Raw genomic sequence first — 15202 nt, 5'->3', positions numbered from 1 at the left:
CACACACACACACACACACACACACACACACACACACACACACACACACACACAGACAGACAGACACAGTGATGGCATTCATAAACCTCACACACAATATAGTTACATACAATATTAGAAACACACACACAAGAGGCTCGAGGTGCTCCAGGGGTGTGCCTTAGAAAACACACACCATCCGTTGGTCAGTGTGACCTCAAGGTCATGAGCCTGCAGATCGCTTGCACGCACACACACACACACACACACACACACACACATATATATTTACATACACATATATATATATATATATATATATATTTGTGCTTTGTCTTTCACAAAACTAACAACAAACAATAACATGCACACATTTAAAAAAAAGTTTTAAAAATACAAATGTGTTTCTATAAATAAATAAACAGAGAAAACCGACATTGAACACTAGAATAGAGATTTCAATATATTTCATAAACTTAAACAGATTAGAAAACACATTTAAGCCCTTTAATATTAATTGTGCTGTCATTAAGGGTGATGATGATGATGATGGCTGGATGAAGATGGACCTGAACCTCTAAACACACAAATGTGACCCTGGAGCACAAAACCAGTCATAAGGGTCAATTTTTCGAAATTGAGATTTATACATCATCTGAAAGCTGAATAAATAATCTTTCCATTGATGTATGATTTGTTAGGATCGGACAATATTTGGCTGAGATACAACTATTTGAAAATCTGGAATCTGAGGGTGCAAAAAAATCTAAATATTGAGAAAATCATCTTTAAAGTTGTTCAAATTAAATTCTTAGCAATGCATATTACTAATCAAAAATTTAGTTTTGATATATTTACGGTAGGAAATTTACAAAATATCTTCATGGAACATGATCTTTACTTAATATCCTAATGATTTTTGGCATAAAAGAGAAATGTATAATTGTGACCCATACAATGTATTGTTGGCTATTGCTACAAATATCCCCCAGCGACTTAACACTGCTTTTGTGCTGCAGGGTCACAAATATGATTGAAAAATGTGTTTGTTCAGATGGCTGTAGCTGGCCTGACCATTTGATTGGCCACTCCAGATGTCACTCCAAAACTCTAAACCGTGATTGGCTCTCTCCACAATTAGAGGACGGATCTTTAGTAAACCAGGTAGAACTTCCTTGCTTGGCAGGAAGAGTCCTGAAATTAGTCAGTTAAGTGGATTAAAGGGATTTTAGCCATCCAAAGTTACCAATGTAAGTATATATTTTTTTATATAACCTACAAATAGCTGTTTTCTCTGTATTGGTGAAGGTTTAGCACCCTGTCTTGCTGTCTAGCTTTCTTGCTAGTGCACTTACACGGCCTACATGGCCAAATGTTTGTAGACACCTGACTCCTTTCTGAATGATGCTTTTATTAGACTCTTAAACATAGATGAGATTAATTTTACAGCTCTAATATACAGTCAGATTATAGATGGCAAATGCGACCAGGTTTTCATGACAATCACGTGTTAATATGTGTGTGTTTAGTGGACTCTGTGTGCCAATGCATCACCATAATCTGACAAATATTTCTCTTATTATTTTAAAAAGGCAATTGATTGGTGTGGTTTAGGTTTGAATTAGTCTGTAATCACTATGATTAACTTTCATTAAAAAAAATGTATGAAAGATTTTTTGTTTTTTTACTCCAGAATGCATGAACTTGTTCATCTCCTTAAATAACTAATGAAATATAATTAAATCTAAAAATGTTCTCATTCAAGAAGCTATTTGATATGTGTCACAATAGTGAAGACAAGATTATCACAATTTCTGTTTCTTGTTGACTTTAAACAAAAATCAAGTAAAAGGATAGCAATCTGGATGTGTGTGTGTGTGAGAGGGTGAGTGTGTTTGTGTGTTTGTGTGTTTGTGTGTTTGTGTGTTTGTGTGTGTGTGTGAGAGAGGGTGAGTGTGTGTGTGTGTGTGTGTGCTAAACTAATCCCAGCAGGGCACCAGTGGCATCACTGACCCCTGGGATGGCGGTGTCTTTTTACAGGTTGTGACTGGCTGTTCTTCTGTAAAGATCATCTTATCTGGCGTCACACACTCTCAGTGCTTATCCCTCGCTGGAGGACGACTGAGTGTGTCACACCAGCGCCGCCCCATTTAAGGCTGGGGTTGCAGGACGGGACGCTCTGAACACTCACCAACACCTGCGCTATCTGTCCTGCTCGCAACTAATAACGCACGGCTCCGCCGCGCATCCCTCACGACCTCTGACCTCCAGCATACACACACTACTCGTCGGTGGGTAAAGCATTAGAATAACTGTACACTGTAAAAAATGATTGTGATTTTAACAGTAAAAGACTATAAAAGTGTTACAGTAAAAACCTGTTAACAGTAAGTTTCCATACTATATTTGGTAAATAAATGTAATTACATTTAATGTCATTTTACAGTAAGACACTGTTAAAAATACGGTTTTGGGAAGTGAAAGAAAGTCATTGTATAATTTACAGTGACAAACTGTAAATTGACACTCCCAGAATTCCCTGCATGACACTTCATATTTGATGTTTTTTTGTTGTTGAAATAACATGTTTTTTCTTATCAGTTGTGTACATTAGCGTTTAATCTTACATCTAATGTTGTTAAATCAATGTTTACTGCATTATTTCAGTATCAAGTGTGTCACCGTGACAGGGTTTAGTGTTTGTCACAGTTTTTTTTTTTTTTTTTACAGTGTACTTCAATATACTTAGTGCATACTGTATTATTTTGGGAATTTGTACTGAAGTCAGTTACATTTTCAAAGCAAAATCATACTTTTTTTTACCATTTTGTTTAGACTTTCAAAATACAAAGTCCATATTTTACAGGTCATCACGACTTAAAAGTTTCCCTAGATATATTCTGATTATCATGATGACCTGTGAAATATGTACTTATGAACATATATGCATTACATATTTTTGTCCATCTTACTGTGCTAACAAGCCATCCAGATTGCTATCCTGTGAATTTTACTTAATTTTTGTTAAAGTCAGCACAAAATGCACGTTACAACTGTCTTTGGCATATATCCAACGTCAAATGGATTTTTGATTAAGAAAAATTGTAGAGCGGGACTTATATTTTTTAATGAAAGATTACATAGGCACATGAATCAAAAAATAATTAGAAATAATTTCTAATAAACTTTTAGTATCATTGATCATTGACTATTATAGTTTTTGTTAATATTTGAATCAGATTTTTTAACTTTTTGTAATTTTGTTGTGTTTTTGTAATTTTTATTACTTTTTATTTTAAATGTCTATAGTTTGTATTCATTTTTATTTATTAGTTTGTTTAGTTTTAGTCATTGTAGTACACCAAGTTAAACTAACTGGAAATGAGAAATTCTGTTAAGGCAACTAGCTGAAATAAAATAAGCATTTTTAATGGTTTTAGTTCATGATAATAACCCTGCTGCAATATTCCATAATTTCAATTATGTCAATATTCCATAGTGTCAGTTTTGATTTCATGGTGACTTTAAAACCATTTAAAATCCTCTCATCAGTCAGCAAGCAAATCTTCTCAAACAAAATGTTTACTAAGTGTGAACGTGTCTGACAAACAGTCTGTAAATGACTGCATTCAAGTGTCAAACAACTATAAAATTATCAAATGCGGATGCTTTTTTTTTTAGGCTGAATAGTTTAAGTTGAATAAACTGTATACTTGAAGTATAATTTCTCTGTATTTTACAATCTTGTCAGCGCCAAGACACAAAATCAGACGATGTATGTCATCCTACAATAATCACTGATATTATAATCTGCAGAAGAACAACTTAACATCATTATGCATGATTCTGTCATGTGTATGCATGGATAAATCTGTATATATGAAAGTAATGTCAAGAAGGAGAGATTGTGCTAAAAGTAAACGTGTGCATTATTTGGAAACGGATTATTATTGTCGTACTCTAAATATGTTATGAGATATGGATATAATAGATGGGATGAGAATGAATGTGTGAATCAGATGATTAATGGTCATTGCAGTGTAAATCTCTGCAACCTCCTGCAAAAATGTACCATGGTAACCAGAGTTTTCTAATATCCCATAGATACAATCATGATTCCCAAATGAAAAATGCCAAATGAGATCTTCTAGAGCAGTTTGACTGAGATTCATGCTACTTTACTATGATTTTACAACAGTAACTGTGGTATTTTTAATCAAACTTCAGTACCGCGGTACATGTATTAACATTGCCGCTGCGGTTTCTGATGCAGAAGCACTGCGATCGAGCTCATCTATCGCACACGAGCTCTATTCCCCCAGCATGCATCACTGTCAAAGTTATGAGCTGCTGCTCTGTCATCTATTGACTGACATTTCCCATGATCCTCTGCTCTGAGCGGGGATTCTGTTAATCTGTTTTAATGAACCAAAAAACTAATGGCGACTTGAGGAAGTTTATGTACTTTAGCCCTTTTAAATTCACAAGGCAAGAACCTGTGAGTTATATTAATCCTCCTGATGAGGTGATCACACACACACACACACACACACGCGCGCTTTCAAACACGTTGCCTGCAGGCGGATCATGAGCCTAGAGGGTAGATCAGGTCATCTGGACGCTGCATGTCTGCAGGCGCCACTTCTGCATGAACGTGCATGTGTCAGGCATGTCATTTACAATGAGGCGGAAAGCAAGCGTTTTGGCCTTTTAATCTTTTTCTGGGTTTTTTTCAGATTCACAAGCCGGTTTTGGAGTATCTGCTGAATTAGTGCTCAAAGTAGCTGGTGTTTTCCTTTTTTCGCCCGAGCGTGAGTGAACTGTTTTGTGTAAATGCAAAGCAGAGGTGAGGTGGATGCTAATGGCTGCGTGCCTGTGAGAGCCTCTTCATCCTGCGCGTCTGTTCACTTTAAAAGGTTTAGATTTGCATCCCTGGAGACCCCGAGCACTCAAAACCCATCCACTTTAACATACGGGCACATCGGAGGGCCTCTTCAACCCTCTTATTGCTCTCGGAGAGCACACACACACACGACAAATACACACAAACCCTGCAACCTGCAACCTGTCATACTGTCATTGTAGATGCTTGCATTTATTGAAGCTTTAAAGTCAACATGAGCCTCTTTACTTCCTTAATGCATGTTACTGGTCTTATTTGGCACGATTCATTGGTGCACATTATTAAAACTGTCTTTGCAATCTAAATAAAATCAAGATATGAATTTCACTCTGGTTACAGAAGTAAACAGGTTTCATGTTGACTTTAGCTACAAACTTCCATACACACCGTCATCCAGCATGCAACCACTCACACGACACGGATACAGTACATGATTATATACATGAATATACAGGTGTGATTTTATACTGAAGCTCAAACACGTTTGGTTTGGATCTTCAGTCAGCCCTGTTGTCCCCTTATTTGGGTATTATTGAATAGTACAGACTCCAATCTCACCAGCTATTTGCTCGTATTGTTTGTTTTTTTACTTTTTTGTTTGTAAATCAAATATTTAAGCACTTCTGTTGTGACATGCATCACCTCTATGCGTATGTAAAGATTATCTACAACAGATTATCTATATATATAAAAAACAACAAATGCAATCACACATCTGCCCAGGTGCACACATCTGCAAATTTTCAGGGGAAATCTGTGACTTTAAACATGGTGAAATGTTAAAATAAAGTACTTGTAGCTGACAGTGTCAAATTCACCAAACTACAAGGATGGAGGATTCTTAAAGCTTTGTATATGATGGGTGTTGATGGGTCAATCTTCATTTTATAATTGCTGTTTTACTGCATCTTTCCACACATACAAACACATCCACACATATACCTTTGTCACCAGAACACAAATGTAAAATATAACGCATGCACACACTTTTTGTTGCTGCTCATCGGGCCGAGCGTATGTTCTTGTACTGGCAGAGCAGCAGGTGTTTGAAGGTCTTTTTGAAGGTGATGTTGCAGAGGGCATAGCAAGCGGGGTTGATCGTGCTGTTGATGTAGCAGAGCCAGTATCCGATGGTCCACACGGTGTTGGGAATGCAGCTGGAGCAGAAGGTGTTGATGAGGACCATCACGTTGTAGGGCGTCCAAGTAGCCACGAATGCCACCAGGATGGCCATGATGGTGCGCGTCACCTTCTTTTCCCGAGAGGGCGGTGCTTTTTTCTTCTTGGGTGGCTGCTTGGTCATTTTCACGATCTTCCTCGCCACGTGGTTCTGCCTCTCAGTTGCTGGGACGATCTCCACCGTCGCATTTGAAGGTGCGTAACAGTCACCCTTTGGCGATTTGGTGATGATCTTGATGCACGTCAGTTTGGAGCCTCCAGCTTTGGCGCGGTGTCGTGCGGGAGCCTGGTTGTCATTGGCTTTGGATGGCGCTGCTTCATCCTTTTGATTGGTTACTGCACCGCTGCCAGAGGTGGAGTCATTGGAGGTTTCTTTCTCCTCCGCAGGAAGGCAGTTTACTTGTCCTCCCTCCTCCGCCTCCGCTTCTCCGCTCGCCGTGGATGGCGCTTTGCCGTTCTGGAGTTTGGCATCGTGTTGGTTGGCGGCGTCATCTGTTAGTAGGGTCTGTCCTTGATCTGTTTCTTCAGCTGTTAGGTTGTTGTTGGTGGGTTTGTTGGCCGTGTTTTCGTGGATCTGATTGGACGAGGCTACATCGAGGTTGCCGCCCGACGGCTTGCGGTTGTCCTTCTTGACGCGGCTCTTGCTGGCGCGGGATATCTGCCAGTACAGCACCATCATGATGATGACGGGCAGGTAGAAAGCAGCTATGGCTGTGCCGAAAGTGACTGCGGCGTTGGAGAAGAACTGAATGTAGCACTCCTTTTCTGGCACCGTGCGCCCGCCAACGATAAACTGCCAGAACAGGATGGCCGGAGCCCAGAGGATGAAGGATAAAACCCATGCCGCCGCAATCATCATGCCTGCCATTTTGGTGGTCCTCTTCACTGGGTAGCTGAGCGGCTTGGTGACGCAAAAGTATCGATCGAAGCTAATGATCAGCAGGTTCATGACGGAGGCGTTGCTGACCACGTAGTCCAGCGCCAACCACAAGTCGCACACAACCGGGCCTAGCGGCCAGTATCCAATCACAATGTAGACTGTGTACAAATTCATAGAGCAAAGGCCAATGATGAGGTCAGCACAGGCCAGACTAAATAGGAAGTAGTTGTTGACAGTCTGCAGGTTCCTGTTTACCTTGATGGAGAGCATGACCAAGATGTTCCCGATAACAGTCACCAGACTTAGTGAGCCGGCCACCAGTACAATGAACACCACCTCCACTGTCTTATACGGGCTCTCGTCCACCGTCTCCAGGGTCTCGTTGCCCTCAGAGGCGTTCCAGAAGGTGAAGTTTATTGTATCCATGGCGTCCACACTCAGATACAGCTGGTCAGTTCACTATGGGCAGGATGTATGACTTCTGACACCTACAGAGGAGAGAGATGAGATTTAGTATGTTGCGAGTTATGAATGATTCTTGAAACGTTCACATGAGAAGATACTCCAAACCAAAAAAGACAAACAATACAACTTTGTAATTTACATGAATTTATCTAACAAAAAAGAAAAAAAAGAATTGGCAGTACCATGGTAAAAAAAAAACATAAACATAGTATTTTGATATTTATGTGGTTCTGAAAGTTTGCATGAGTCCATAAGATTACCACATATCAATAAAACCATCATAGTACCTTTTTAAAGTTTTGAAATACAATAAACAAGTAGCCTGTAAATTGTTAATAATCAATAATTTGCTAATATTTTAATTTGCTACTGTCAGAAGAGTACTATTTCAGTTTTTGATTTTAATGTTAAGTGCAAAATAATTTTTTTTAAAAACGCTCATGTCCAGCAATCTGTGTTTTTAGAAGAGGCAAATGGCAACAAAGCAGACGGAGCCCGCTGTGTCTGCGGGGAGGAGTCAATAACCGCAACACGACACATCTCTGGCCGCTACAGGCGATCTGCACTCCAGTGCATTCAGACAAGCACAGTTATGTGTACACAGTGGCTCAGTTCCAAAGCCTAGCTGCCTATATAGTTAGGGGTGGGTCATATGGCAAAAATATATCATGTTTTTTTTCAGGAAAATAAAACAGTGCTTTATTTTTCAGGTACGGTAGGTGTATTTAGCAGTAGCATTTAAGAAATTGAATGAAGAAATATAAAAATAAAACACTATGTAGACTTCACTGTATAAATGATCCTACACTGATTCTTATCAAAGCAGCTGTATTAAAGTTTATCAGTCAAGAGCAGTGAGTGATTTTTCTCTGTGTTTTGTCGTTTTATTGACATTAAAGGGATAGTTCACCCAAAAATGAAAATTCTGTTATCATTTACTCACTCTCAAGTTGTTTTAAACCTGAATGAGTTTCTTTCTTCTGTTGAACACAAAAGAAGATATTTTGAAGAATGTGGGTAACCAAACAGTTGTTGGTCCCCAGTGACTTCCATAGTATTTATTTTTTCCTATCAAAGGCAATGGGGACCAGCAACTGTTTGGTTACCCACATTCTTCAAAATATCTTCTTTTGTGTTCAGCACAAGGAATAAATTAATACAGGTTTGGTACAACATGTGAGTGAGTAAATAATGACAGAATTTTGGGGTGAACTATACCTTTAATGACAAGCAGCATCATGTTTAGTACTGTCGCTTTAAGACCTACATGCATGTAATATACAGGCACGCATCCGTTTTTCTCTCAAGTGTTTACTTTCACTTTAGACATAACCAACTGCGTTTATATGTAAACCTTGTGTGTTTTTGACAATATTAGAGCAAAAAATAACTCTACTGCTGAGTTAACATTTGATGCGAATGTATGTCGCGTTGTACAGTATATTGAGACGGAGGCACCAGAACTGCAACTGATAGAATGTGCGCTGTAGCACGATACTACGATATTTCTTCAAAAGCAGATCGTGGAGACATTTTAATAGTCCATGATCAAAAATCGTGAAATCGCACACCCCTACTTCTAGTGCATCCTAATTAAAACAGCAGATTAGGGATGCTGTGCATACTGTAGGAAGCAACTGTGTGCATCATATAAATAACTCCTCTCTTGACGCACACAAGTGAGTGAGTGACGTGACATGTGGCCAAGTATGGTGACCCATACTTGGAATTAGTGCTCTGCATTTAACCCATCCAAAGTGCACACACACAGCAGTGAACACACACCCGGAGCAGTGGGCAGCCATTTATGCTGCGGCGCCCGGGGAGCAGTTGGGTGTTCGGTGCCTTGCTCAAGGGCACCTCAGTCGTGGTATTGAAGGTGGGAGAGAGTGCTGTACATTCACTCCCCCCACCTACAATCCCTGCCGGTACGAGACTCGAACCCACAACCTTTGGGTTATGAGTCCGACTCTCTAACCATTAAGCCACGACTTCCCACAAGCCAATTGACTCTCAATCAACTCCAGTAGAGTCCTTTGTTAGCTTATTGAGCACAAAAAAGATGCTGTGCTTGGTGCAAATTATGTCATTAAAATATATTAATAAAAAAAAAATATATATATATTACATTTAAATGTATATATATGTATTTTATATACTTATATTATGTGCTGCTGTAAAGTGGTTATCTGTTTATCTATTCTAATTAAATTAATACTTATAAAAATACACAGCACACACAAATGCATTTATAATTTTTTTAATTAGTATTGAATGACATATATTTTAATTGACATTTCTCTTACTTTGTCCTCCATATTTTATAGAGCTTGTTGCAGTGCATTCTAGGATCATCTTATTGGACACGTAAGGACACTTACGATGCTGATTCCAATTAGTCCAAAACACGATTCATATCAGGTATCTTTTGCATCTACACTGTAAAAAATTATTATTATTTTTTTTATAGTTGCAAATAAAACATTATTAGAGTAGGTCTTACAAGAAAATATTATTTCAGTCTATCTACTTCAAAATGTCATGTTTCATTCAATGTGTTACTTACCATTCACAATTATTTGTGAAAATGACTAGCAAATTTCTGATATGAAATGATAACTGTTTGTGTGGAGCAGCGTTTACTGTGAACGGAGCCGCTCTGAGATGCACGTAACCTACACCTATAAATAAAGCGCGTTTTAAACCCGCAGTGCATATATTTATTTATTTGAATTGCAGCCATGGGAATTCACAATAGCACTGATTTTAATATTTTGTGCAGAAGACGGTCTAATAATGCTTGGAATGCGCCATCGACATGGGCAAAATGCAATCGAGGATTTTTTAATAATCAAGTACTCGAATTTAATCGAATAATCATGACAGCCCTAAATTATTGTATACAATACATTGAAGCTTTGTTATTTAAATATTTTTATTATATATAGCCTTTGATGCCCATATAGCGTAAAATTATAAATAAAAAAACAAATAAATAATACATTTTTTCAGTGTAGAAACCAGCATGTTTTGGAAGGGATCTCATGTGTTTTAGTAAGCATCCTTTCTTCTGGTTTTTATCTACTTTTGAGCTCTCCCCTCTTCAGGCTGTGTTTCAGGGCTCATTTTGTTCAGCATATGTGTGATATTCTGCTTTTGGAGTCATAATAGCTCGGACCTGCTTCACTAATCAGGTGTAATGGAATGCATTCGAGTCATTAAGTGTCCCTATATTCAGTTCTTCTGAGGCCGGCTGTTTCTTTTATAATGACAAACTGCCCTCATTTCCAGTCAGAATTATTCCGCCCGATACTGCATTCATATCCCACCGCTGCTTACTAATGGAGTTCTCTGATCTCTGGTCCAAATTTGAGCCGGCCGGAGCCTTATGTTGAATGACAGAATGGTGGAGTTTGGCGTTATGAATAAGTTTTGTCAGCCTTTCGGACTTTAGTCATTGTGGAATTGGTTCAGTAGAGCTGAAAATTGCCTTTGCCCTATGGGACGCACCGAGGACTGATCTCCAACTTTTACCCCTTTTCTCTTTCCCCTTTTCTGTGCTTTGCTTACTGTTTTCCTCTCCTATTCGGAGAGAGGGTTGTGTCCGCAGTGCAGCCGCTGTGCTAAATCTCAGCGTCTGACCACAGATGCATATATTTACATAAACAGTCAAAGCACAACAGCCATCTTGACCTGTATAATAGATGAGCTCCAGTGTTTGTCTGGAATAATACTCTCTGGACGGGTGTGACGAGTGTTGTGCAAAAAAACTAAAAACAACACTCAGCTGATCATATTGCTTACGAGTCTGAACCAATCAAATAATTGTTACGATTGTAATGGCATTCAGCAAAAGTTCAGTCAGAGCATCTTCATCTAATCTTAATCACAAAAAAAACAATGTTTACTCAGAAATTGATAGTAAATTTCACAAATAAATAAAAGAAATGGCAAGTAACTATGGAAGCCTGTTTCCAACATGGAGTAAAAAAATAATAAAAGGTAACTGAGACTTTTTATCTCGCAATTCTGATTTTTTTCTCTGAATTCTGAGTTTGCATCTCGCAACTCTGCTTTTGTTTCTGCCATTTTTTTATCTCACAATTTTCACCTTTTTTCACAACTGCCAGTTTATATATCACAATTCTGCATTTATATCTCATAAATCAGACTTTTTTCTCAGAATTGCAAGAAAAAATACACAACTTAACTTAAGAGCCAGGCACATTGTATGTTCTGAAGTTTGAACTAATATGAAGGTACGATTTAATAAAAAGTGATCTACAATTTCTTTAATTCATGGACATTATATTTTTCACCGTGTTGCAGGGCTGTTAGTAGCCTACTGGAATAGTACAGTACAGGATGCATTCAAATATAGTTTTATAATGTTTGCTTTCTTAAATCTGGTTTCGTCTCAGACTCAGCTCATTACTGTGGGTCTGGATTATGTTATTATGGTCAGTGTAATCGAACCATTAGCATCTAGTAATCTACAGTGATGTTGACTGACACACACACGGCATCAGTGAGTACAGGACCAGTGTCTTGTCTCTGCTGTATTGACTGCGACGGTCCAGCAGCGGTCTCTGATTAGATAGTGGCATGAGATTTCAGTCTAAATGGATGAATGGCTATAATGCGATTATAATGATGTAGTTTTCTGGTGCAGAGATTGTCTTTCCTGTGCAGCTGACGCAGTGTGGACTGGGAGAGAGGGGTGTTTTGGGTTTTTTTTGGTTGATGGACCAGTGTCTTGTCTCTGCTGTATTGACTGCGACGGTCCAGCAGCGGTCTCTGATTAGATAGTGGCATGAGATTTCAGTCTAAATGGATGAATGGCTCCTCAATGCGATTATAATGATGTAGTTTTCTGGTGCAGAGATTGTCTTTCCTGTGCAGCTGACGCAGTGTGGACTGGGAGAGAGGGGTGTTTTGGGGTTTTTTTGGTTGACATTTTATTGATCAAGAGACTTAATTGTATTAAAGAGTGTTTCTTTGTCTTGTATGTTTCACAAAGAAATTCACTTTTTTTTTTTTTTTTGAAAATATAATATTCCTTTCCTTTTCTTTTTATAAATTGTATTTCTTATAAATTTATAATATACAAATAATAACACTCTATCAGTCAAAACATATAATTAATATAAGTATTACAATTGAGATAATTAAAATTTGTTCATGTTTCTGAGAGACGGTCGTTATGTTTACCAAAGCTGCATTTATTTGATAAAAAATACAGTAAGAACAGTAATATTAGGAAATATTATTACAAATTAAAATATCTATTCTTTCTATTTGAATATATTTTAAAATGTAATTTATTCCTATGATGCAAAAAATCATTCTAATATGCTGATTTGCTGCTCAAGAAACATTTCTGAGTAGTATCAATATTGAAAACAGTTGTGTGTATAATATATGTGTGACCCTGGATCACAAAACCAGTCATAAGGGTACATTTTTTTTAAACTGAGATTTATACATCATCTGAAAGCTGAATAAATAAGCTTTCCATTGATGTTATGATTGGACAATATTTGGCCGAGATACAACTATCTGAATATCTGGAATCTGAGGGTGCAAAAAAATCTTTTTTTTTTTTACAATATGAGATTTTCTGAAACATCTGCCAATGTGTAATCTAGTTGCTGTCCAGGAGAATCAGTTGAGATATTCATGTGATCTTTTGGGGGTTTTCTTTCCTCTAGGTGTGTGAGCAACATTTCCACCCTGTTACAGATATCTGACACAGATGGATATGGTTATATCCGAGTGAACTCACAGCAGATGTGTGTAGCAGGTGTGTAGGTCAGGCTGAAAGGTTAATGACAAACTGAGGAGGGGCTCTTTGAACTCAAACCTACGAAAACAGACTAACAACAGATTACGCACGAGCTTATTGGAAACATTTGGTAATATTAAGTGAGTCTGCGAGTGTTTATAGTCAGCAGTGAGTGTTTGTGTCCTGATACAGATGCCTGATTGCGTTTGACAGGCAGCGGTAGTGTTTGTGACGTCTTCCATCTGCTGCTGTCACTCTGGACTTTTAGTGTATGACAGCACGCTGACAAACACACTTAATGTCTCTGCATCATCCTGGAAGAAGTTTACTGGAGTGAGCGGCTCTAAAACGTTTCATTCTGACACCTGAAGCCATCAAGTTTGACCCGAGAGCATCAGTCCTGCTGAGTAAGTATGCAAATGCTCAGGCTGTGGCGTTCATATGTATGTGTAGATTGAGTTTTGTTCCATACGTTGTGTGCATGTGTGTGTTACGATGTCTTGGACAGGTTAACTCAGCGCTGGGTTGTGGCTTGGGGCCTCAGCTGTGAGTGTTGGCAGATGGAGATGGTGCTCAGCGGGGCTCTGCGGACGCTGGCGCTGCCCCTGAACAACCCATTACAGACACACGGAAACATCTGGCGGTCTGGATATATCGGCTCAGGACATCTGATGCAATATTAGCATGCTTTTTGTTACTGCTTGTTTCATTAGACAAAATCCTTTTAGCTTTTAGTCGGTCCTTATACATTAGTGCTCGTTCACTTTTTTTCAACTCCGTTGGTTCCAGAATTATATTTTCCATTCATTTTTCCCATAGGGATTTTTAAGATAGTCTTTCTTAAAGAGTTATACAGTATGAACCAAGTCAACCAGCTACAAGGTGAATCACGACATTACAAACTTTGATTGGAAGCAAAAAAGGGTTTGAAAATTGGACAAAAAGACAAAGGTACTAGACTGTGAACTTAACGGCTTTAACGAGGGCAGAAAACCCCAATCCCATGATGCATTGTGTATGACAATCAAATTTAAAATGGAAATATATCAAACTTTTCACTTAAAATAGTTAATTATATGTACTCTAGGCTCGATGATGTCCTTTGCAGTGCTAAAGTCAAAAGTTTTTTTTTTTTTAAAGTTTATCTTCTGCTAATATAGTAAAAGCAGTAATATTGTGAAATATTACAATTTAAAATGATTTTAACAGTGCTTCATGGGAGCTCTTTTGGCGTTGTTTGCTCATTGCGACTCTAATTGTTGTAATTTTCTGTACTGCATTATGGGTAATGTAGTTTTTCACCGCAAATTCCGCTGTTAAATATGATTATTTTAAAAATAAGTGAAAATAATGCATATGTCTTCCAGAAAAACATATTCCATCGATTAACAATCTTAGGACTCACACCAGGTCTTTCCATTAAATCGATTTCCCTATGGAGAAAATGTTTTTACTTCCGGACCCGAATGTTGCACTCTATTTAATTTTCCCCCTGAGGTACACTTAAAATGTTTTTTGAGCCAATATTGTTTTTCATACCCATTTTCCACCCTTTCTGTGTGGTTACAGGCTTTTGATAGGTCATTTGATGAGGTTGGACGCCATTTACCTGCCATTTTCTTTCTGGATAAGAGCCTAGATAAGATGCATTTCAGTGTGAAGAAGGTGAGTAATTCATTTGATCATATAGATCTGGCCTATTGTCATAATCTCACCACTGCAATGCATGTAAAAGCACATCACATCAGTGGTTGTGTGTCTGTTTGTCTCGAGGGGTAATGCTCTAGTTTGAGCTATTACAGCCTGACAGCATGCTGGTTAGTAGTGGGATTCGCTTCTGCTGCAGCCTGGCTCCACATAATGCATGGCAATGAGGTCCACAGACCCGAGCGCGTGTGTGTTTGTGTCCACAGGGTCTAATTGTCTCTCCGACTGCCCACGACCTGTGATAAAGAGTCCAATCTGAAATGGGAAACACAATCTGCTAAAACAGCCCTGTTTTTCTTGTTCT

General features: G+C 38.4%; 1 protein-coding gene across 2 annotated transcripts in view; it reads right to left on the bottom strand.

Annotated features, from left to right (window-relative positions):
- Window positions 1–5596: 5596 nt before the first annotated feature.
- LOC107568718 (muscarinic acetylcholine receptor M2-like) overlaps window positions 5597–15202 on the bottom strand; it is a 77014-nt gene continuing 67408 nt past the window's right edge. For both annotated transcript variants that reach the window (XM_016254706.1, XM_016254707.1), the window contains exon 2: window positions 5597–7429. In XM_016254706.1, the coding sequence (XP_016110192.1) occupies window positions 5883–7367 (1485 nt within the window). In that variant the 5' untranslated portion in view covers window positions 7368–7429 and the 3' untranslated portion in view covers window positions 5597–5882. The remainder of the gene's footprint in view (window positions 7430–15202) is intronic.

Source organism: Sinocyclocheilus grahami, unplaced genomic scaffold, assembly GCF_001515645.1.
Source record: "Sinocyclocheilus grahami isolate Dianchi unplaced genomic scaffold, SAMN03320097.WGS_v1.1 scaffold1275.1, whole genome shotgun sequence".
NCBI lineage: Eukaryota > Metazoa > Chordata > Actinopteri > Cypriniformes > Cyprinidae > Sinocyclocheilus > Sinocyclocheilus grahami.
Note: the sequence above shows the minus strand (reverse complement) of the source record. Positions and strands in the feature narration are given on the sequence as shown.